Below are 23,858 nucleotides of genomic sequence, written 5' to 3'. Positions count from 1 at the left end.
ATCAACTTATGATTAATTGTTCAGTTCCGTGTAAGGGCTGTATCCTAATTTTAATCGGTTTGGATGCATGTGGTCCAGCACTAAAAGTCAGCTTACTACTGATAACTCATTCTTCTCGACATTCGAGCCTGTTATATTAGTGGGCTGTTAGGTGGCATCAGCGACACAAAATAATCGGCGAACACTTGAGTCCAATGCGAAACATTCTTGTAAAATTCTCTTATCTATTTTCATTGAATCTTCAAAATTAATTTATTTATTAATGCAAAATTAATGTAAAGAATATTTGAAGAAATCTCTTAATTTTATATTACTATTTTATATTATTTTGAAAATGTATATAACTTGAAAATATTTGTATAAGCAGGACTAATCTGCAGGTAACATTATACTGTAAAGCAGCAAGGCTTATACGTTGGTCATACATAACTGGAAATTAGTTCACGGAATTAACAACGCATAAAAAGTATATTAATTAAAGGTAACTTTAATGAATAACTTCTATATTTTGGCAACGTCACGTTGCCATCTTCAGGAACATAAAGATATGGTATGTGCACGCAGGCACTAACAAAAGCAAATGAGGAAGAAAGCAAGAAACTAATATTGTTCCTAAAGTCCTAATGGTGCCCTCTGGGAGGCTAATTTGGTTGTCTTGGCAGTTGGGCTGAAGTTCTCATAATGTAAGTCTCCCAAATTTGGGGTAGTTTCATGCACCCAAATTTGTTGAGGTTAGGAACATTTTTTAGAGCTGCTGAAGATTCCTTGAATAATCTTTCGTATTTAAACTTGCTGCAGTGTATTATTTTTATTTTCTTCCAACGAATTCTATGGTGGGTATCTAAGGCATGATCTGCCAGCACAGAGCAGCTGTACTGGTGAAACCGGATGTAGTCTTTGTGTTCTGAAATCCTGATAGTTGTTGTTCTGCCTGTTTGGCCAAAGTAGGACAATTTGCAGCTGCAAGGGACCTGGTATACACCAGGTAGGTGTATACCAGGTCCCCTAGACCTACCTGGTGTATACCAGGTCCCTTGCAGCTACAAATTGTCCTACTTTGGCCAAACAGGCAGAACAACAAATATCAGGATTTCAGAACACAAAGACTACATCCGGTTTCACCAGTACAGCCGCTCTGGGCTGGCAGACCATGCCTTAGGTACCCACCATAGAATTCGTTGGAAGAAAACAAAAATAATACACCGCAGCAAGTTTAAATACGAAAGATTATTCAAGGAATCTTCAGCAGCTCTAAAAAACGTTCCTAACCAACAAATTTGGGTGCATGAAACTACCCCAAATTTGGGAGACTTACATTATGAGAACTTCAGCCCAACTGCCAAGACAACTAAATTAGCCGACCAGAGGGCACCATTAGGATTTTAGGAACAATATTAGTTTCTTGCTTTCTTCCTCATTTGCTTTTGTTAGTGCCTGCGTGCACATACCATATCTTTATGTTCCTGAAGATGGCAACGTGACGCCGAAATATAGAAGTTATTCATTAAAGTTACCTTTAATTAATATACTTTTTATGCATTGTTAATTCCGTAAACTAATTACCAGTTATACTGTAAAGCAGTTTTCATTTGGTTTTCATTTCGTGTTTATTTTATTCACACTTTATTCAAAAAAACTTTTTTGGAAAGGTGGCGAACATTAATTGCACACACAAGAAAAATACTATGTGCCGGTCCTATCCACAGTCAATGCCATCATTATCTTCCTCAAAAGTTTTATCTCACCTGTGAACTCCACAACAGGACTACCAATCTACTGAGAACAACCTTTGAACTACCTAGAAACATACACCTTTCTCTTCGTTCTCTCCATCTGCTAATTCCATGATTATATGCCGGCCTGGTTGGTTGAGCGGTTAGCGTATCCACTCTCCAGCCAAAAGGCTGTGGGTTCGAATCCTGCCTTGGGCATGGATGTTTGTGATTGTCTGTGAAAGTACTAGTGGTGGTATTCGCAATAAATGGCGTTTGTGGTAGATGATGAAGGTTGGTGGAGTAGTGAGACGAAGAATTGCAGCAGAGTAGATGCCCTCCCTCGATGAGTCTTTGGACTCCCTGGAGGTGTGATATAATAATATCACACCACTTGGACCTAACGTAGAAGGAATTGACTCTCCAACATATAACCTTTTCATATATCTGGCTAAATCTCTCAATATTTTTCTGGTAAGTCATCGTCTTTTATTAAAAACTCTGCAGATTTTATATCATGTATAAAAGTTATTATTATTAAGGAAGATGAAATCATGGCAAGTTTTGACATAGTCTACTTATTTACCAATGTTTTCTACAGACGAAGTTCTTTTACTACTCAAAGATAAATTATCTAAAAAGATCATGGCCTTACTTACTCATTGCATCCACTCAGGATACTTCAAGTTTCAGGATACCATCTATAAACAAAATTTTGGTCTTACAATGGGTAATCCGTTGTCACCTGTACTTGCGAACATCTATTTAGAAGATCTGGAAGTTAAAGTCGTCTCCTCTTATCCTTTAAAATCAAGAATTTGGAAAAGATATATTGATGACATTTTCCTGATTTGGAGCCCTAGCCGTGAATCTCTCCTGAACTTCCTAGAACATCTTATTTAAGCAACATCTGAACATAAAATTTACAGCTGAGTAAAAAGCTAATGGTTCTCTTCCTTTTTTGGACATTAAACTGAACCATTTCTCGGAGAAATTAAAAATCTTGAATTACAGAAAACCTACCCACACCAACAGATATCTCACGGTCAATCCCATCATTATCCTCCTCAAAAGTTTGGAATCATTTCTACACTAGGACATCATGCTCGCTCTTTTCTTATTGATGAGATAGAACTTAATAAAGAACTCAATTTTTTTAGGACTACTTTTCGACTGAATGGTTATTCACAAAAACAACTGACAAATTTCTATTAAATCCACCCATCGCCACAATGAAGAGCCCAATAGTGTGAAAGGTAACATTTCTATACCATACATAAGCTCTGTCTCACCCAAAATGGCCAAGGTTCTTAGGAAATACAACATTAGAACTTTATTTACACCCCTTCCAAAAATCAGCGCCTTAGTGAGTAGCCCGAAATATAGAAATCATAACCTTAAATATCCCGGTGTTTACCAGATTTGGTGCAACTGTGATATACCATACTTTGGCTAAACAGAGAAATTGATTGAGTTACACACTGAAGACAATAAGAGAGACGTCAGTTACGAGAGAATGCGAGTCAGTGCTCTGTTAAGTCATGTTCTGTTCTCAGTCAATTCTAATGAAGAAAACCTTAGCCATACAGTTCTATGGGACAAGTCTAATAACATTTTCCATTGCTATGATGAATTAGAAAGGAAGATAATAGAATCTAAAGAAATCATTCTCAACAACAACCTGAGTTACAACCTTTCAGACTGTCAATGTGCTACGATCCAATACTGGTGTTCGCAAGATGCTATACACATGAATACACCCAACAATGAAGCCAACGAGAGAACAGTTTTGAATGCACAGACTTCAATGTTGAAATATATACACTAACTTTTCGTGGTGTTTATAGTTATTTCCTCTATGTTTTTACTGGTTATTTCTTTTTTAATGTGCACCTGAAGAAGGCTGATACAAGCTGAAACTAATTGTTCTATTAAACTTTGTTTTCACTTTTCTTGGTTTCTAGTCATTCAATTTTTTAAAAATGTATATCAACCGAGTAAATCAATATATACCTACCTTTATAAACTTTCATTTTCATGTTGTAACTTCCCGTACCAAGATCAGCAATAATTAATTTATAATCACCATCACCATTGAGATCTGCTAAACACATACAAGAAGAGAAAGTGTACAAAGTTGCAAGAGGATCATAATGTGCATTAAGCCACTTTAAAGATGAGCCTGATTTGCTGTGGGAGAGAAAAAAAAAAAGTTATATATTATTATTATTATTATTATTATTATTATTATGTAACCCCTCCAGGGAGTCCAAAGACTCACTGAGGGAGGACATCTACTCTGCAACTCTCTGTCTCCACCAATCACTCAATCAATGAACAGCAACTACACTAACACCATCTACTGCCCATCACCACCACTTTCACAGACAATCACAAACATCCATGCTCACGGTGGGATTTGAACCCGCTGCCTTTTGGCTGGAGAGCAGATGCACTAACCACTTAGCCAACCAGACCAACATATGTGTGTATGTGTGTGTGTATACATGCACAGCGTGCATGTAAAGAAACTAGTGCACATGTGCATACACAGACACAAAACAGGTTTAAATTATTGTTATACGGGAACCTCCATAGAGGTGTAAAGCTTGATTCGGAGGTCCGCAATAGCCATTACTCACAGGGTAACTGACATCTTCCCTTATACTCATTTGCTAACAAAGCACAACTGCCTCTGGAAATGCATTTCATTCATTCAATGCTCTCTACGGGGGGGGTCTTGCACCCTTGTTCTCTTATTTATGTCCTATCATGTACTGGAAAATTTCTTCAGCATTTACTTTACAAAATCCCTTCAGTAACTTATGTTTCCATAATATCTCCTCTTCTCTGCCTATCAACTAAACTTTGTAACCCTTAAATCTTCGTCACAAAGAACACACTACAAACCAGTCACTATTCTGGTTATAACTCTGGATTTTCTCCAACATAAGTTACTGAAGGGATTTTGTAAAGTAGATGCTGAAGAAATTTTCCAGTACATTAGGACATAAGAGAACAAGGGTGCAAGAATGATTAACATGTACAAGAAATACAGGTCAAATCTGCACACAGTCCAGCTCTAGCCCTATCAGAGCCTTATAAAAAGGATCAATAACTTGCTTATTCCTAATCTGCCAGCATAAAGTAATCCAAGTGATATTTTTCAACTATTTTATCCGACATTTATATATGTTCTCTGAACTTCAAATCTTTGTCCATCCTCTACTCCAATTTCTCATCAATTTTCGGAAGTCCGATTCTATTAATGCAGTACATAGACTGGAGGATGATTAAAAAGATGATAAGAACTATGGATAATGTTTGCAAGTAAACTTGCAAATAATTTAAGTAACATTAGGTAAGTTAGTGTGTAATAACAAAAATCTGGCAAGTAAAATTAATTATAAAAGGAAAGATGGCATTGTTGGAGAGGGTGAGATGTATTTAGCAAAGCAGAGTAGATTACCCTCTCATGATGAGTTCTTGGATTCCCTGGAGGTGTCACATAATAACAATAATAACAATGTTATTTAGTATGGTGACTCTAACATAGAACATGCCACTGATGAAAAGGTTATAACATCAAGTTTTCCCAGTGCAAAAATTAAAAAGATAACGCAAGCAATTCAAAAACAGAAAATAAAAGTAAACAAGATCGTAATTGTAGTAGGTACTAATGACTTAACTAGAGATAAGTTCAGTATGAGAGAGGACATGAAAGGGGACTGTTGAAAGTTGAATGAGAGTCCTCTTTCAACTCATGTTGAAAAAGGACTCTCACCTCTTTCAACATGAGTTGTTGAAAGAGGTGAGAGTGAAGAGTGAGAAAGTATTACCTTGATATGATAAAAATGAATTAAGAAGAAGGGCTATGATGTCAAATGAGTCGATGTATAGGCTGTGTAGAAAGAATGGATACAAGTTTTTGCATGTGTGGAGTGAGTTTCAGGGAAGATTGGATATGTATAAGAGGAAGAGCCTACACTTAAATGAGTCTGGAATCAGTAGTCTTGAAAAATTATTGATTGATATGAGACATAACACAGAGAGTAGGTGAACTGAATTCTGATGGGAGGAATCGTGAGAGTCTGTGTATAAGAGCAACAATGTTAGTTAACTGTGTTAATGATGGGAATGGAAATGCTTATGAAGAGAGAATGATTCTGTGTTCATGCAGTTTGGACCTATCAAGCATTTGTAAAGATGTTCCCATAAGTAAGGAACTAGATAAGAAATAAATGTGTGGAGTGAGTTTCAGGGAAGATTGGATTTGTATAAGAGTGGCCTACATTTGAATGCATTTGGCATCAGGAATCTTGAAAAATTATCAATTGATATAAGATCTACACAGAGGAAGGAAACTGAATTCTGATAGGAGGAATCATGAGAATCTGTGTGTAAGAGTGACAATGTGAGTTAACTGTGTTGATGATGATGGGCATGGTCATTATTATGGAAATGTTTATAAAGAGAGAACAATTCTGTGTTCGTCTGTTTTGGACCTATCAAATGTGTAACAATGTCTGCATAAGTAAGGAACTAGATAAGAACAAAGATCTGCAAATTGTTTAACTGTGTCATGCAGACCATAGACAAGTGTATGCAAAAGAGCGTGCAAGTAATTTATTATATCTGTAGGGGTATCAGAAACAAAGCTAGGGGGTATCAGAAACAAAGGAGCAGACTTTGTTGCCTTGGTTAATATATTGAGACCTCATGTTGTAGGCATTAGTGAGACTTAGCTATCAAAAGGATACCCTAATGCGTATCAAATGCAAAGAGTACAGTATTTTAGGAAGGACAGAGAGGAGGGGGCATGCTGCTAATGATATCAAATGTCTTGAATCCAGTTAGAGTTGAGAGCTATGAATGCAATACTAGTAATAGTTTTTCATGTGGCAGTGAGTTTGAAGTCATCTGGTGTGGGTAGAGTCTAACAAGATTAAATACACAGTGGAGTGTTGTTACAGACCTGGTGGATCGATTGCTATTGATGAAGAAATGCATCAACAAATAAATACAATGGGTGTGAAAAGAATAATCATAATGGAGGAATTTAATTATCCAAACATTGATTGGGTAAATATGAAATTGCATGAGAAGAATGAAGCTGAATTTATTGAGCTGTTGCAAGACAACTTCCTCAAGCAGCATGTGACAGAAGGAACTATAGGTGAAAGTGTTAGATCTGATTATAGTGTCAGAGGGGATTTCAGTTAAAGCTGTAACTATTCTGCCTCCAGCTGGTGGATGTGGTACTCACTTCGGATCTGGAAAATTTATGAATGTTACATTCAGAAAAGGTTACATGGTGAAGTACAAAGCAGGAAATTATGACCAGCTGAGGGGTATGCTTGGTTCTGTGCCATATTATCAGTTATTGGATGGGAAGGATATCGACAGTGTGGGAAGTGTTTAAAAAATACTTAAATGATGCAATATCAGAATGTGTCCATAGATTTCAAAGAGTAGTTCAAAACAGAGTAGGAAATGGATGTGTAATCTAATTAAGTAAGAGATTTGTAAGAAAAAGATGATGGTGGAAGGAATATCACATGCATAAGGATGATGTCAATATATGATAGTTATAAGCAGCAGGCCAAAAGTCACAAGTGTTGTACAGAAAGCCAAGTCTGAGTATAAAAAGAAACTGGCTATGCAAGTTAAAGACAACCCAAAAGAATTCTATCGTTATGCTGCAAGTGAAAGAAAGAATGAATATGAAAGATGCAGAAGTGATTGTTCAACTAATGAGTAGCCATTTTGCTAAAAGCTATCAACCTAGTTGATAGCTTACCATTGGCATTCTTTAAAATCAATCTGCCGTATACATTTTTTTCTTTTACTTGCAATATATCGAAAAAAATGTTTGGGATTCTCTTTAGCCTGCATGGCTAATGTTCTTTCATTATCCACTTTTGCTTTTCTTACCACACTTGTTACCCTTCTGGCCTGGGCTTTACACCGTGCATGTGCCTGCAGGTTACCTTTCTCCTTAAATTCCCTCCACAGTTAAAGTTGTTTCTTTTTTTTTGCAGCTCAAGCTTAACGGTGTTATTCATCCATTTAATCCCTACTTGATTTATTATTTGGACTCTAGGTATACAGTTATACAGTCAGCCATTGCCTCCTGCAAACACTTCTTAACTGCCTCCCAAGTTGAGAATGAATGCTGTCAAGAAGAGGGTTAGGACTTGATTTTTCTCTCATAGAGTAGTGTGTGACTGGAATGGTTTGCTGTTGGATGTTGTGTGTGTGTACAAGTACCGTGAATGAATTCAAAAACAGGTATGACAGCTGGTGTGAATAATATGGCCTCCCTCGATGAATTCCTGACTCTCTGGAGGTCTCTTAATAATAATAATTATTATCCTTAGTTTAGAATGAACATTATGCTAGTGAGATATTATCCTTAGTTTAGAATGGACATTATGCTGGTGAGATAATGCAACTAGCATGTCCATTTCAATCTGCTTCAATTTATGCAGCAAACTTCTACACGGTATACTGTCATATGCCTTTGCTTTTCCAGCAGTATCATGGCATAGACTTGATAAAGGTGACATAGAAATCTACAGAATTTCTATATCACCTTTATTAACAACTGCTCTCTCCCCAGTTTTGCAACATCAATAAACTAAACATGCTTACAATAATACTTTCTTCCTCCTTTCATAACTCTAGGTCAGGTGGAATATTTCAGTTCTCAGCACACTGTTCCATCAGTCTGCCTCTGTTTCTTTGACAATTTGGTTTGTAACGGGTATTTTATCATATGCCATTCATTCTGGATGAATGGCATATCTAAAATTCACTCTTTTTATTTGGTTTGTTATTTTTCTATGGTTTCCATTATTAGTGTTTGGTTTAGTTCTTTTATTATGTCTCAAAAATCCCATATCAATAATATTCCCATATATAATAAAAAGCAATGTCTTATATAACCCTATGGATACTAGTCATCATCTGCCATCTCTCTGATGGTTCTCAGCATAACAGCCATCTACATATCCAAGTGACCAGCATAATGTTCATTCCAATCTGCTTCAATTTATTGAAACACACTGAATTGGACATTATCCTATGCTTCAATTTATTGAATCAGATTTGAATGACATTTAACTTCAAGCATTCAGCAAAGGCTTCTGCATAGTATCCTATTGGATGCCTTTGCTTTTCCAGCAGTATCATCATGTAGTCTTTATCTTTATCCAACTTAACTGATACTATATTATATGATATGAGTAAATGACAAAGCAAGACCTACTTGCACAAAGCTGTGCTATTCTCACACAGAGTGTCACATTCATTCCTATTCACCAGTTCCAAAATTCTGTCCTTAAATCTCACAATGCCTTAACCACAACTCCTATTATACTAATTGTTCTATAATTTGAAACTTCTGTCGTAGAGCCTTCTAATGTTAAATTATGGCAATTATTATTATGTTTTATTATTATTATTATTATTCAGGCTTCCATGGAGTCAAAAGACTCATCGTGGGAGGTCCTTCCTAAGAAACACAAAGTCTATCATACCACTCCTTGAACTCATTGACTGTTCTTGCTCTCACCACTCCATCAGGCAATGCATTCCATGGTTCAACCATCCTCCATGCAAAGAAACCACTCCTCACCCTCTTGATCACAGTTTCCTTTCATAACTTCCAGAGATGGCCTCTTGTCACCACTCCTTCCTGCTGTTCAGCCAAGCAAAAGAACTCCCCAGTGTCAACCCTGTAATAACCACCTCTCAACAGTTTAAAAGTCTCAATCATATCACCTCTCCTTCTTCTATCCACCAAACTCTTCAGTCCACATTCCCTCAGCTGATCCTCATAACTATCATTGTATTCATGCTGTTCAGTTTGATTTGAAGCACCTGATGAATGGATCGAGTGCTTCAAATTGTAGCATTGATGATCTACATTGTAGAAGAACACAAGATCATCTTCCTTTCAGAAGTAAGGTGCAAACGTTCATGAGAGATTGGTCAACTATAGTATGCTAGTACTGTGGATGGGCAAGAAGAAACTTGTTCACATTTATCTGGAAAAGATGTGGATTGTATTCCTTGGGAAACACGAGATGGCAGATTATTCCAGAGGGCAGCAGTGGAAGAGATGAATGAAGAGGAGGAGAAATTTGTTAAGTGAGTTTGGAGTTTCACTGTGAGGTAATGTTGGTTAGTTACTGCATGCATCTGAACAAATTTGATAGAAGATAGGAATATTATTGATGCTAATTCTGATATGCAGTGGCCATAGAAGTATTTATAGAAGATGCAAGCAGCAAAAACTGAGTGCCTGTATGAAAGTGAATGATGAGTATCAGTGAGTGGGGAATGATTGATGTCTGACTGTGCTTTTCTGTATATTGTTCTGTATCTTTACTAGCTCTTGGGGGCACCTCCCCAGATGTGGGAGAAATTTTCAATGATTGGACAGATTTATGATTTGTATAAAGTTAGTAGTTTGGAGTTAAAGTAATGCTTCAAGCAAAAAAAGAAAAGCTAATTTTTTGGAGGCAGACGGGGCAATATTTGTAATATATTTGTGCCAAGAGAGATTTGATGTTAGTGTTATCCCAAGAAGATAAATCTCATTATGCATAAGGATTTGGGTATTGTCAAAATTAAGGCTGGGATAGAAGGGTTCTTTTTTGGGTGATATAAGACAGAGTTGTGTTTTGCTTGAAATTGACCAAATTATCCAAACTTCACTGACAAATATTATGGAGATCTGTATTTAAGGTAGTAGTGGTTAGGAATATAGATACTGTAGTGATTTGTGCATTGTTGGGTTTATTAAATGAATGGAAGGAATGCAATATGCTGTCATCAGCAAAACTATGTATTGGACTGGTAGTCTACCAGAGTAGACTACCAGTCCAATACATATATATACATATATATATATATATAGAGAGAGAGAGAGAGAGAGAATAAAGTGGGTGAGAGAACAGAGCCTTGTGGGACTCCTGCATTGGTTGCATACTTAAAAGATAAGTAATTGTCCACAATCACCTGAAGTGAGCATCCAGCCAGAAAGTTGGCAGTCCAAATGCATAAGTCAGGGAGTACCCCAAGGAATACTGAAGTATGAAGGGGTACAGTCTAGGATGAAACAGGTAGCTAATGGTGTGCCACAAGGATCTGTGCTTGGACCATTATTGTTTAATTTGTACATAAATTATATAGGAAATGATTTGAAGGGAGGTATTCAGTTGTTTGCTGATGTACAAAGGTGGGTAGCGGGTAGCATAACAATTAATCAAACTGATGTAGAGAGCTTGTACGATGATTTAAATAGGCTGGTAGTAAAAGAAAGATAACGAATAACAGTTGATAAGAAAAAGTTAAAGTTATGCATTTTGGAATTAAAGATTACAAGCTGTGTACTGCATTGATGGAAATATACTCAGGAAATTAATGAGACTACTGAGATGGTGGATAGAGAATTGAAGTTCAGAAGATATACTGCTAAAGTGTCCAAGATAGCTCATAGGATTACTTGGCCATTGAAGAACACACTAACATGGAGGTGTCACATAATAATAATACCCTGAAGATGAATTGCAAACCCAAGGAACAAAGAAACGGGCAGCTTGTGTCAACATTGAAGGATTTACTTGCCTATGAGCTGGATCCCTAGCCTTACTAAAGGTGATGAAAACAGTGAATGTATTTTTTTTTCAGACTACAGTGCATAAGCTTACGCTCTGCAACGCTGAGTAGCAAGCCTATCGCAGGCCTCTACATGTTTCGTCTGCTAATAGTATCAATTAATAACACCGCCGTCATTAATGTAGAAATTTGTAATAGTAATAAAGAATTATAAAATACACATGACAGCATCGAGAAATATTTAGCCTTTAAATAAGCAAGTAGTGAAAATCCACGTGCAAATTTATAAGTGTACATAGCGGCATATAGTTGTGGAAAATGGTTTCAAAACCGTAAAAGCAACGATAGCATGTTGTATTTCATTTTACCTTGCGTATTCATTTAATGTTTGGTCAAGATCCATACTTTCGCTAAAGAATAATTAAGAGCTATGCCACTAAAACACAAATTATAGATTAGCATGATACTCATAAACGAGTATCATTCATGTACGCAATCATTACTTAAACAATACTTTTTATGAAGCACGTTCTCTACTAGCTACAATGCCGTCTGGCACTGCAAACATCATAAACTGTAAGTTAATTTTGGTATTACTAGATGTCGCTGCGAAACAATAAATGACATCAGTTGTTGACTGTAACATGGTTTCATTCAAGTTCAGCTGACGTGGATTTAAAGATTCTTTTCATTCAGTATGAAATTTTATACTGTTTAATAAGTTATATCAGAAGAGAGTAAGTGTAGTACTTTCTAATTCTTATTTAAACTTCAGTAAAGGGTTTCATCCGTGACAAAATTTCTAAGCCCTAAATCAGCATGCATCCTTACTTAATGGTATGAGCAAGTAAGGAATAAAAATTTAATAAACAACTGTAAATGAAATGAAATGCATTATTTTTGGCGTGCCCATTCCATTTATATATAAAATGTATAATATCAATTAATATACACGTGTGTGTTGGGCGCGCATTTTTAGTAATCATTTTGTTAAAGTAACTTTTTAATGTGATTTAACCAACATCATAAGACAAGTTTTTTTTTTTTTTTAATTCAAGTCAACTTGAAACTGAAATTAATTAACTTAATTCATTTCTAAGTTAATTGTGTGTTTATTCTCGCATAACTACTCGACAATTTATGAGTAGCTACAGTCAGCAGTATTTCCATAATTGTTTTTGGCATATCACAGAACCGAGGAATTATTTATTGTGAGACTACTGTTTTGCAACATAAATTTTTCATTCTCTTAAAACGCAGTGATATACCATAGAGCTTGCATAATTATCACAGTGTTTTCCTGGGATGACTGAAACAATCTGTTATGTTGTGTTCATAAAAGTCCAAATCCCTTTTCCAGTTCCAGCTAGGAAAATAAATGACAACTAATGAGCTTCGCTTGTTCATATAACTGAATATACAAAGTTGATAGTCTTTATTGTTCTTTTTTGCAGTTAAGTATTAATGTTTTACTTGAAGGTATGCATGTGTAATTATGTTGTCATTATTATCATGAAAGCTTCTGCTAGATATCTTCATTTTAATGTATAGGTGCCCACAGAATCTGTAGAAGAGGAAAGAAAAGATGAACTCTATAAAAAAATGGAATTAATCCTAAAAAAAAATCCCAAAACAGGATGATATAATCATTTCATTAGGAGGTTTCATTTCAAACATTGGAAAAGTAATTATTATTTCATGACACTTCCAAGAAGTCAAATGACTAATCAAGGGAGGGCACCTACTCTACAAGTCTCTGTCTCCATCATCTACTGCTCACCACTACTATTATTTTTTTGTCTGTAAATTGCATGTGTCTGAAGATTGATTTGTCTGTATGCAGGATGAAAAGACCTTGTAGTGCTATATGAGATTGGCTAACTTGCCTTCATTTGAAAAAAAAAAACATATAAAGATTCCTCCCATCACGACAAGAATCGAACTTCAGCCTTTTCTGATCAAAGGCCATAACATACTGTCATTCTTCCAATTGTGCTATGGAGGCTCTTGAAAAAAAAAGTTATATTTAAAAAAAATTATTGGAAACCAAAACCTTCATAAAGACACTAATATTAATGGAAAAAGATTAATTTGGCTTCATCCAGAAATTTACGAGTAAGTAGCATTATGTTTTTGAGGAAGAATATACATAAATAAATATGAAAATCTAATGGACACACATTTAATCCAATAGATCATATCGTAAATTAAAGATGCCAAGAAATTATATTCTTGGTTTAATCCTTTATCCAAGTATAAGCACATATACTTATGGACACGTATAAGGCTATGCATTATGGCAGGGGTTACTACCCAGACTGATTTCAACCTTTATTGAGGTATGTTTAAGTGCAGGAATACTTCTCCAAAAACTCGTGTGATCCTTCAGATTACCCAACAGTGAGTGACCTGAAAGATCATTTAACTGCAGTAGTTCCACTCATTGCCAGGCTCACCCCACCACTGAGCAGAGCTGCTCATATCTCAGAGAAAGCAACCACTTCAGCACAAAAGCACATCAGTGGGAGCCAGACCCAAAACTGATACCAAAGTTGAAGTAATGCAGAAGTCATATTTCCATATACCATAGCCAAAAGGACACACATTATTACTCTGGATTAGAGATTGATGTTGCAAGTTTATCCACTTGGTTATGCTATAAATTAAAGATGCCAAGCAATTATATTCTTGGTTTAATCCTTTGGAAAAATTTAACATTTATCTCTAATCCAAAGTATTAGTAATAAGATGTGACACCTTTTGGCTACTTGTATATAGAAATATGGCTATTGTATTACTTCAACATTGGCATCACTGAATGTTAGTGAATGAGTCAGGGAGAACACAAGATGCAGCTCGCGTTTTGATTAGTGTGATATTTTTGGATTTTCGAATGATATATAGAGGTAAGAGTTCTTCGTTTTGTGAAATTTGATACTTGCACGGTAGTGTGATGAATTGTGTTGATTGTGTGGAATGACCGGCAAGTGATATTTGTTGTAAATATGCCCTGAACGCCACGCCATTATATATCAGTGCTCCTACCCAAAAAATTCAGAGTCCTGCATAAGTGCCAGCAAGGCTTTAACTGCACGGTAAGCATGTTTTGTTTTTTTTTCCCAACTTTAGATACTTCACATTGATAGTCATGGAAAAACAGCTAAATGAGACAATATTCAAGGAGGTATATAGAGAATTTATAAGACTAGGTGAATGACTTAGCATCAATTGGCCTGGAAAAGTGAAACTTTGACACGTTTCCCTCGGAAAGTGTCACAGACGTTGTCGCAGAAGATCAGTTAGAATCGGTGCCTTCTACTCCTTCAGACTTTGTAGAAGTGCGAGCATGCAAAAAGTGAAGAACAACAGAAGAACCGCACAAAGACAACGAAATGGAACAGGATGCTCAGGATTCAGACGCCACGATTTCTCCCAAAGAAAAGGTGCCTCCGATCATCCTTAGAGAAAAGCAGAAATGGGCAGCTTTAAGATCCACAATGTCCAATCTGTACATTGGCTTCATTAAGGCTAAAAAACATGGATGAAGGCAATAAAGATACAGCCAGCAACAGTGACAGACTATAGAAGGTTGACCAAAGAACTGGATGATAGAGGCATCCAGTATTATACCTTTGCGCTGAGCTCGGGAAAAAACTTAAAAGTGGTCCTTTGTGGTGTCTGTGAAGACATTGACACTGCAGAAATAGCTGCTGACCTTAATTCTCAGGATCTGCCTCCAGTCAAGATCAGCAGAATGTACAAAGCAGACAAGACTCTCATGCCATTAGTCCTAGTAGAGATTCATAAAATTTACAAAAATATCTACAACTTAAAAACAGTCTGTGGTCTCATCATCACACCAGAACCACTCCGGAAAAGATCATCTTCTAGGCAGTGCCACAGGTGCCAGAAGTTTGGCCATGCCCAGAATCTATGTAGAGCAGAATATAGATGTTCGAAATGTGGGGACAGCCACCAAACCAATACCTGCACAAAGCCGAGGACCACCTCGGCCAAATGTGCCAACTGTGGTGGCCCTCATCCTGTGAACTACAAAGGATGTACTCAGCACCCAAAGAACAGACAGATGGAGGCAGTCAATCAGCCCTCATCCTGCGAACTACAAAAGGATGTACTCAGCACCCAAAGAACAGATGGATGGAGGCAGTCAATCAGCCCTCCTTCTACAGTATAAGAACACCAGAGGCTGAAGCATCATCGGAGACTCAGCGGCCACAATTGGAGACCTCCAATAATAGAGACACCCAAAAGCAAACAAGAAGTTATGCCGATATAACCCATACAAATAGACCGATACCAGAACAAAATCAACCAATAGCACCTAAAAACCTAACAGCTGTTATTACTGCCTCACTAGCAAACATGCTACAAGATTTCAGCCTGTCAAACCCTACTGCAACCTCCACTAAAAGATTTCTTCATGAAACGCAGGTCATCCTCACAGCTCTCATAAATGAATGGTAACAAACTCATTCCAGCATCTCTTCAGGTCGTTGCTTGGAATGCAAATGGCCTCAAAAACAAAATTCTGGAACATCCGAGATTTCACATATAGGTATCAACCAGATGTTATATTAATCAGTGAAACTCATTGAAGACCCTCAGACAATCCTAAAATAAGGGGTTATCACCTATACAGAAATGATAGATTATTCTACATAGGCGGTGGCACTGCCATCTTCATTAAAAATTACATTACACTAACCTTGAGATCACAGGCGTGGAAGTAGTCACCAGCTCCGCTGGCATATTGAAAATCTACTCAGCTTACAACCCTCCCCAAAAATCTCTACTACACTCTGACCTAAATGCCATCCTATGCGTCAGAGAGCCCACCATTATAGCCTAGGATCTGAACTCCAAGCACCCTGTGTGGAATTGCATAACCACCAACAAGAATGGTTGCATCCTTTCCAATTACTTAGGATCAAGCAATGCTGTTGTGGTAGGCCCCACCAAAGTACGTTTGACATCTCAGTACGTTTGACACTGCTGACATCCTGGATATAGGTATCCTGCAGGATATCAAACTTCAATACAGCATTATATCTATGGATGAACTATCATCCGATCACAACCCAATTCTACTACAGCTGGGAAAACAAGAATACCTGTGTCCTCCTTCTCACTCCTACATAGCATGGGAAAGACTGTTAGCAGCACTCAAGGATTATATTAGACCTGTTCCTCACATATGCACTAAAGAAGAAGTAGAAACTGCAGTTACAAATCTCACACAACAAATTAATTCTGCTATAATGGTAGCTACCTCCTACAAATCTGTCCGCAAGCCAGATCGTTTGCCTGAAGACATCATGAACTTGATCAGAGACAAAAAGAGAGCTAGGAAAAGATTCCGTAACACGTGTGCACCACAATATAAAACAGCTCTAAACAGATTAAATGGGGCAGTAAGAGATGCACTCAAAGCTCATAGAGACCAAGTATGATAAGAAAAGTTAGCCTCCATTTCACCTACTGATCACTCCATCTGGGGGACTACTGAAAAATATCAGAAACAAAGACAGATCCCTTCCCCCAATATTCTCTGACCAGGGCCTTGCTCACACAGATGTAGACAAAGCAGAAATTATAGCAAACAATTTGGAGGAGCAATGCAGGCCTTCATATGAAAACCTTGACTTTGACCACATATATAAGATTCACAGCAAGGTCAGACACTCACTCAAACTTCCTGACACCAGCACTGACCATATTGCACCAACATCACCTGCTGAGATATATGGCATTATTAAAAAATTAAAGAACAAAAAAGCTCCTGGGCCAGACTGCATTACTAATCGGGTGATCAAACTTCTGCCCCGAAAAGCAGTAGTGCACCTGACCACAATTATAAATGCGATCCTAAGTCTTCACTATTTTCCTTCCACCTGGAAACTGGCTGATGTAATTCCTATACATAAACCAGGCAAGGATCCTCACCTGCCTCAAAATTATCGTCCAATCAGTCTCATCTCCAACCTAGGCAAGATTGCGGAGAAGGTCATCCTCGCATGTCTTCAAGCCTCAATAAATGAACTAGACATCCTTCCTAAAGAGCAGTTCGGCTTTCGGCAATACCACAGTACTACTCACCAAATCTACAGAATTGTGGAATACATTACTACCAGCTACAACTAGCGTCAATACACGGGAGCTGTTTTTCTTGACCTATCCAAAGCATTTAACAAAATATGGCACTTTGGATTGCTACATAAATTTATCTCAGCTGGTATCTCAATGAAATTGACACATTTAGTTAGTTCATATCTGCATAACAGGACCATGCAAGTCAAGATTAACGGCACTACCTCATCTCAGCGACCCATCTTGGCTGGAGTGCCACAGGGATCACTACTGGCTCCATTACTATTCTCTGTATACATGTCTGATAACCCGCACAACCCAATGACATCCATCATGGCCTTGTATGCAGGTGACACAGCATTATTAGTCAGATCTCTTCGACCACATTTCATTACTAGAAAACTTCAAGAAAACTTTCTAAAATTAGAAAGATGGTTCTCCAAATGGAGACTGCAAGTAAATCCCCTAAAAAGTTCAGCTATTCTCTTCACAAAAAGGTCTATCTCCTGTAGGAGACATCTTATTATTCAACACCAAAATTCCTTGGCAGACGGAAACAAATTACTTAGGTGTCGTCCTCGACAAAAAATTAACTTTTAACCAACACATCAAGGTTGCATGTACAAAGGCATCTAAAGCCATTGCTCAGATCCACCCCCTAATAAACAGAAGCAGCAAGCTAAACATCAGAATCAAACTGCTTTTATACCAGCTGATGATTTGCTCTATACCTCCACTACAAATATTATCAAATTGCAATGGGTTCAGAACAAATGCTTGTGAATGATCCTAAACGCCCCATGGTTCATCAGAAATCATCAACTTCACTGAGATACAAATATTCCTTATCTTCTCCTTCCTACAAACTTTAGCTGCAAAGTTCTTCCTAAAGACTTCCACTCATCCCAATGATCTAGTTCAGCAAGCTGTAGCCTATGAGCCTACGGATACATTCAAACACAAAAGACCGAAAGCCATTTTAACTTCCTTCAGTGATGCATAATCTCCATGCCCATTCTGGGTGAGCATACTGCTCATAATATTTTCCCTCACTGTGACTGTAACAGACAACGGGGAATATTAAAAGCTTTTCGCTTCACCCCTTAAGTCATAAATGTCACTTGGTATCACTTCTGGTTCTGGCTTGCACTGATGAGACCTCAACGAAGGTCAAAACAGGTCTGGGTAGTAACCTTTCCTGCAATGCATAGTTTTATACATAATGCAAAGCAACACAAAGACTAAAGTCCTAATTAGGTGCCATCTATCATCATCAAATTCCTGCCATATACCCTCAAGGGATGTACAGGATATGACAGTACTACATGAAAAAGTAGTACTGTCATATCCTGTATATCTAACCTCTCATATCTACCTGGGAAGATCTATAGAAGAAAACACTTAGAAACGGTTGAGAAGAATTGTGGAAGAAAAGCTTGGTGAAGAACAATCTGGATTCAGGCCAAACAGAGGCTGTCACGATCAGATCTTCACTTTATGACAAATAGTCGAGAAAGCATGGGAATATAACAAAGATCTGTATTTAAGTTTTGTCGATTTGGAAAAAGCATATGACAAGGTGCCAAGAGAGAAGCTATTCAATATGCTACAGTTATATAGTGTCAATGGGGCATTATATCAAGCAATACTTAGTCTTTATTTGAGTTGTAAGTCAGCAGTTAGAATTGAAGGAAGTAGAAGATGGTTTAATGTTAAATCTGGTGTGAGACAAGGATGTACATTATCCCCTCTGTTATTCATTATCTATATGGATCACATTATGAAGAAAAGTGGTATTAAACATGATATCAAAATTGGAGATGTTAATGTCAGCCCTTTGCTTTATGCGGATGATGTTATACTTCTAAATAAATCCGCTACAAGTCTGAGGTGCCATCTAAGTTGGGAAAAAAAAACATAGAGAAAGGTGGGTATTAATTTGGTCTTAGGATGACTGTCTCCCAAATCTTTGGCAGATTTATACAGCCATACTCGTTGAGGTTTGATATGGCTGTATAAATCTCCCAAAGATTTGGGAAACAGTCATCCTAAGACCAAATTAATACCTACTTTCTCCCTCTTTTTTTTTTTTTTCCAACTTAGATGGCACCTAATTAAGACTGTAGTCTTTATGTTGCAATCTACAATTGCTCATACTGGTCCCACTGCTACACCAGATTGCGGTTGTCTCGCTACTGTAACAAACTTTGCTTGTGTGCTCTGAAGATGCTGGATAGAATACCAGTGAAATATTAGCAGTTAAGTCTATAAATAGTTATTTTCTTATCAATCTGTTTGCATCTATACTGTTAAAATCTAATCAACATGTGCAGTGAACACATGACCCTTTCCACACGGGTCATCATCATATTCCTCATATGTACCCTCAGGGGATATATAGTTTAATTATGATAATACTACACAAAAAAGTTACACCATTACTGACTTCCAGTCAACAATTTTCTTCCAAATTAAACTGTTATCTGTCACAACTCCAACAGTATCAGATTGCATATTTCTGTTTTTTAAGGCACTTTTTCACTGTATCAATCCATCTCCATCTTCATCTTTCTGGATCTTTTTCCTGCCAACCTAGCAAAGAACACTTGTTTTGTTAATCTTTCCTCTCCCATTCTATTTAAGTGACCATACCACCTGAGATTAGCTCTGCTAACACATTCCTGAATGCTATAAATAGCAAGTTCTTTCCTAACATTTTGAAATCGTACCAGTCAGGTGCGAACATAAAGGACATCAGCGAATCTATTAGAGTGCAAAAACAGAGGGTGAAAGAGATGATAATCGTGACAGGAACAAATGATTTGAAAGACAAAATGGAAATGATAGAGGATGAATTACTTGAGGTAGCAAAAGAGAAGAGTGAGAGAGTTAGGATGGCGAGTATTTTACCACGGTATGACAGTGAAGTGTTTAGAAGGAGGGCCATAATTGCCAATGACTTTATGCGTGAGTTATGTATGGAGAGTGGTGTGGAATTTGTGGAGTGAGTTCGATGGGCGAAAGGATTTATATAAGAAGGATGGGTTACATTTGAATGGAGTTGGTGTATGGAGGCTTGAAAAAGTGTTGATGAATGATGTGGAAGTGAATGTACAGACTCAGGGAAACTAGATTTATTAAGGGGGGGAGGTGAGTAGATATGCAGACTTTAGGGAGGCAGTTGAGTGTATGAATGAGTATAATATGCCCGAGTGAGTACGAAGGACAACAAATCAGAATGGGATAGTTAGTATAAGGCATCAAAGTAGGGATGGGACTAATGGGCTTCTGCAAATGCCAGGAGTATTAGGAACAAGAAGGAAAAGTTTTTGGCCTTGGTTGGCACTTCCAGGCCACAGGTTGTTGGTATTAGTGAAACATGGCTGACAGAAGATGATAAAGCTAGTGGGATTGAATGCGATGGGTATAGCGTGTTCAGGAGTGACAGGGAGAATAAAAAGGGGGGAGGAGTGTTATTGATGATAGCTGATGAGTTGCAGCTAAGGAGTATAGAAGTTGAACTGCAGGATAGAGAAAAGAGCACATTTGAGGCTGTTTGGTGTGAGATAGAATCTAGCAGAACAAAATATACAATTGGGTGCTGCTATAGACCAGGTGATGGAATAAATGGTGGGGATAGTATGCATAGGCAAATAGAAGGAATGACTGGAAGGATGGCAATTATTATGGGTGATTTCAATTATGGTAACATTGACTGGAAAGAGGAGAGGGCACATGGGAGGAAGGAATTGGATTTTATGCCGTTATTAAGGGACAACTATCTGCGACAGCATGTAGTGGAAAATACAAGTGGGCAGAGAGTGCTTGACCTGAGAATGTGACTGTAATGAACATGACAATGTTGCCACCAATTGGTGAGAGTGACCATAAGGTCATGACTTGGGAGGTGGCTAAAGGAGTGGAATTTACAATTAAGACAGGGTATATGTGGAATTGCCGGGCTGGTAAGTATGACAAGCTTAGGAGTGTGCTTGGCTCAGTGCCATGGCATGTAAAACTGTAAGGGCTGGATGTTGATAGTGCATGGGAAGTGGTAAAGAAGTGTTTGCAGGAAGCAATGGTTGATTGTATACCAAGTGTCCGAATAATAAATCAACTAGGGGTTAAATGGATGAATAACACTATTAAGCTTGAGCTGCAAAAAAAGAAACAATTGTGGAGGGAATTTAAGGAGAAAGGTGACCAGCAGGTGCAGGAACAGTATAAAGCTCAGGCCAGGATGGTAACAAGGGTGGTAAGAAAAGCAAAAGCGGATTACGAAAGAAAATTGGCCATGCAGGCTAAGGAGAATCCCAAACAGTTTTTTTCAATATGTTGCAAGTAAAAGGAAAAATGTTCATGGCAGAATGATTTTAAAAAATGCTGAGAGTAGGGAGGTATCCGAATCAGTCGATATAGTGGAATTACTGAGCGAGCACTTTGCAAGAGTATATCATCCAGGTGGTGACATTGAAGGAAGGAAAGCAATTTACTGATTGGAATTCCATGTGATGGAAAGTATACCAGCTCATATCGTACGTGAAGTGGCTAAAGAATTATCAGTGCCCTTGACCATTTTGTTTAATTTGAGCCTCGGGTCTGGGTCAGTCCCAAGGGAGTGGAAAGAGAGGAAAATAGTTCCGCTGCATAAAGGTGGTTCCAAGGCTGCTGTTGAAAATTACTGGCAAATCAGCATAACAGGAATCATTATCAAGGTCTTGGAGAAAATAGTCAAGAGGAAAATACAAGATTGGATAGATGAAAATGGGATACTGTATCGGGGACAGCATGGTTTTGTGAAGGATAAGTCATGCCTGTAAATTGCTCACATATTATAACATAGTGACGGCTGAACTGGATAAGGGTAATAGGTTTACAGTGATTCTACTGGACCTTGCTAAGGCCTTTGACAGGATACCACATGGAATTCCAATCAGTAAATTGCAGCATATGGGGATGGATATAAGGTTGGTGAGATGGATAGGAGGGTGGTTGATGGAGAGATATCAGAGAGTGGTTTATTCAGGAGTAGAGTCCACAAGACGGCCTGTGACTAGCAGTGTGCCACAAGGATCTGTTCTTGGACCACTGCTGTTTAATTTGTTCATTAATGATATAGGAAAGGATCTGAGAGGAACAGTTCATTTGTTTGCGGATGATGCAAAGTTGGGTAGAGCAATAGTGAATGCAGATGATGTCAAAATTTTGCAAGATGATTTGGATTGATTGGTGGTCTGGGCTAAGGAGAATGGATGTCAATTTAATGTAGCAAAATGTAAGGTTATACATTTTGGGGTGAAAAGATTAGCAGCAGTTTACTACATTGGTGGAACTGTACCCCAGGAAATTGATGATGCACGAGATTTAGGAGTGTTGGTGGATAAGGAGTTGAAGTTTAGGGGGCACATTGCAAAAGTGGCCAAATCAGCTCATCAAATCACTTGGTTGCTGAAGAATATGTTGACAAGCAGAGACAAGCAGGTTATTGTTCCTTGATTAAGACCCCATCTTGACTACTGTGCCTAGATTTGGTCACCTAGGGTTCTTCTTGATGGGGAGGAGGTTGAGAGGATCCAGTGGCGAGTGACCAAGATGATAGCAGGTCTGTGGAATGAACCTTATGAGAACAGGTTGAGGATTTGTGGATTGCAAAAATTGGTTGATAGGCGGAGGAGGGGAGATATGATTGAGACATTCAGATTACTGAAGGGTTTCTATAAAATTAATTCAGAAGATATTTTTGAGAACAGGGCTGGTTGTGGAAGGACTAGGGGACATCCATGGAAACTGGGCAAAAATGTGGTTAGTAAGGGTGTTAGAGCTGGGTTCTTTACTTTTAGAGTGGTGAATGAGTGGAATGGGCTGTCAGATTCTGTGGTGGATGCTGTGACAGTGAATGAGTTTAAGGTGAGGTATGATAGATACTGCATGAATGTCGAATAGTTGTGATGAATATGATTTGGGGCCTCCCTCGATAAGTCTAATGACTCCCTGGAGTTGGCCGTAATAATAATAATAACATCTTCATTTTTAATGTGATAGTACCATTGATGCCATCTGTTGACACTACTAATCTTTCTCAGAATTCTCATATCAGAGGTCTCTAGTCTTTGATCGAGTATTTTATTTCTAACCCAGCTCTCATATCCATAAGTTAAATTGGTGTGAAGACCATCTTGTATACAGCTAATTTAGTGTTTTGACTAATCTCCCTCTCGTTTTCCATATAAATTAATTCAGTTGAACTTCCTACCATACCAACTTTACTAAATCTATTGTCTGTTTCCATGTTTAATTTGCCATCTATAATAAAAATTGTGCCTCAATAGCTGAAATTTTACTTGTTCTGTAGTTTCACCATTCAGATACAGTTAATGTTTTCAGTGTTTGTGTTTATTTTCATTATCTTTG

At 37.7% G+C, this 23,858-nt stretch overlaps 2 protein-coding genes across 3 annotated transcripts in view; one reads left to right on the top strand and one right to left on the bottom strand.

Moving 5' to 3' along the window:
- The window catches only part of BBS1 (Bardet-Biedl syndrome 1), a 338,055-nt gene extending 326,168 nt beyond the window's left edge, over positions 1 to 11,887 (bottom strand). Inside the window, exons 1-2 of the mRNA XM_090399338.1 lie at positions 11,708 to 11,887; positions 3,730 to 3,902 (exon numbers count right to left, since the gene is read on the bottom strand). Of these exons, the coding sequence (XP_090255464.1) occupies positions 3,730 to 3,902; positions 11,708 to 11,742 (208 nt within the window). The 5' untranslated portion in view covers positions 11,743 to 11,887. The remainder of the gene's footprint in view (positions 1 to 3,729; positions 3,903 to 11,707) is intronic.
- An 84-nt stretch (positions 11,888 to 11,971) lies between these two features.
- Positions 11,972 to 23,858, top strand: part of LOC150102656 (uncharacterized) — a 144,005-nt gene continuing 132,118 nt past the window's right edge. Inside the window, exon 1 of one of the 2 annotated variants that reach the window (XM_090398926.1) lies at positions 11,972 to 12,076. The gene's annotated coding sequence lies outside the window, so the exon portion shown is untranslated. The remainder of the gene's footprint in view (positions 12,077 to 23,858) is intronic. The other variant, XM_090398927.1, reaches the window with a different exon arrangement.

This window comes from Typopeltis vanoorti, chromosome 10 (assembly GCF_054136105.1).
Source record: "Typopeltis vanoorti isolate ZY-2024b chromosome 10, IOZ_Tvanoo_1.0, whole genome shotgun sequence".
Lineage (NCBI taxonomy): Eukaryota > Metazoa > Arthropoda > Arachnida > Uropygi > Thelyphonidae > Typopeltis > Typopeltis vanoorti.
This window is presented reverse-complemented; position numbering and strand designations above follow the sequence as displayed.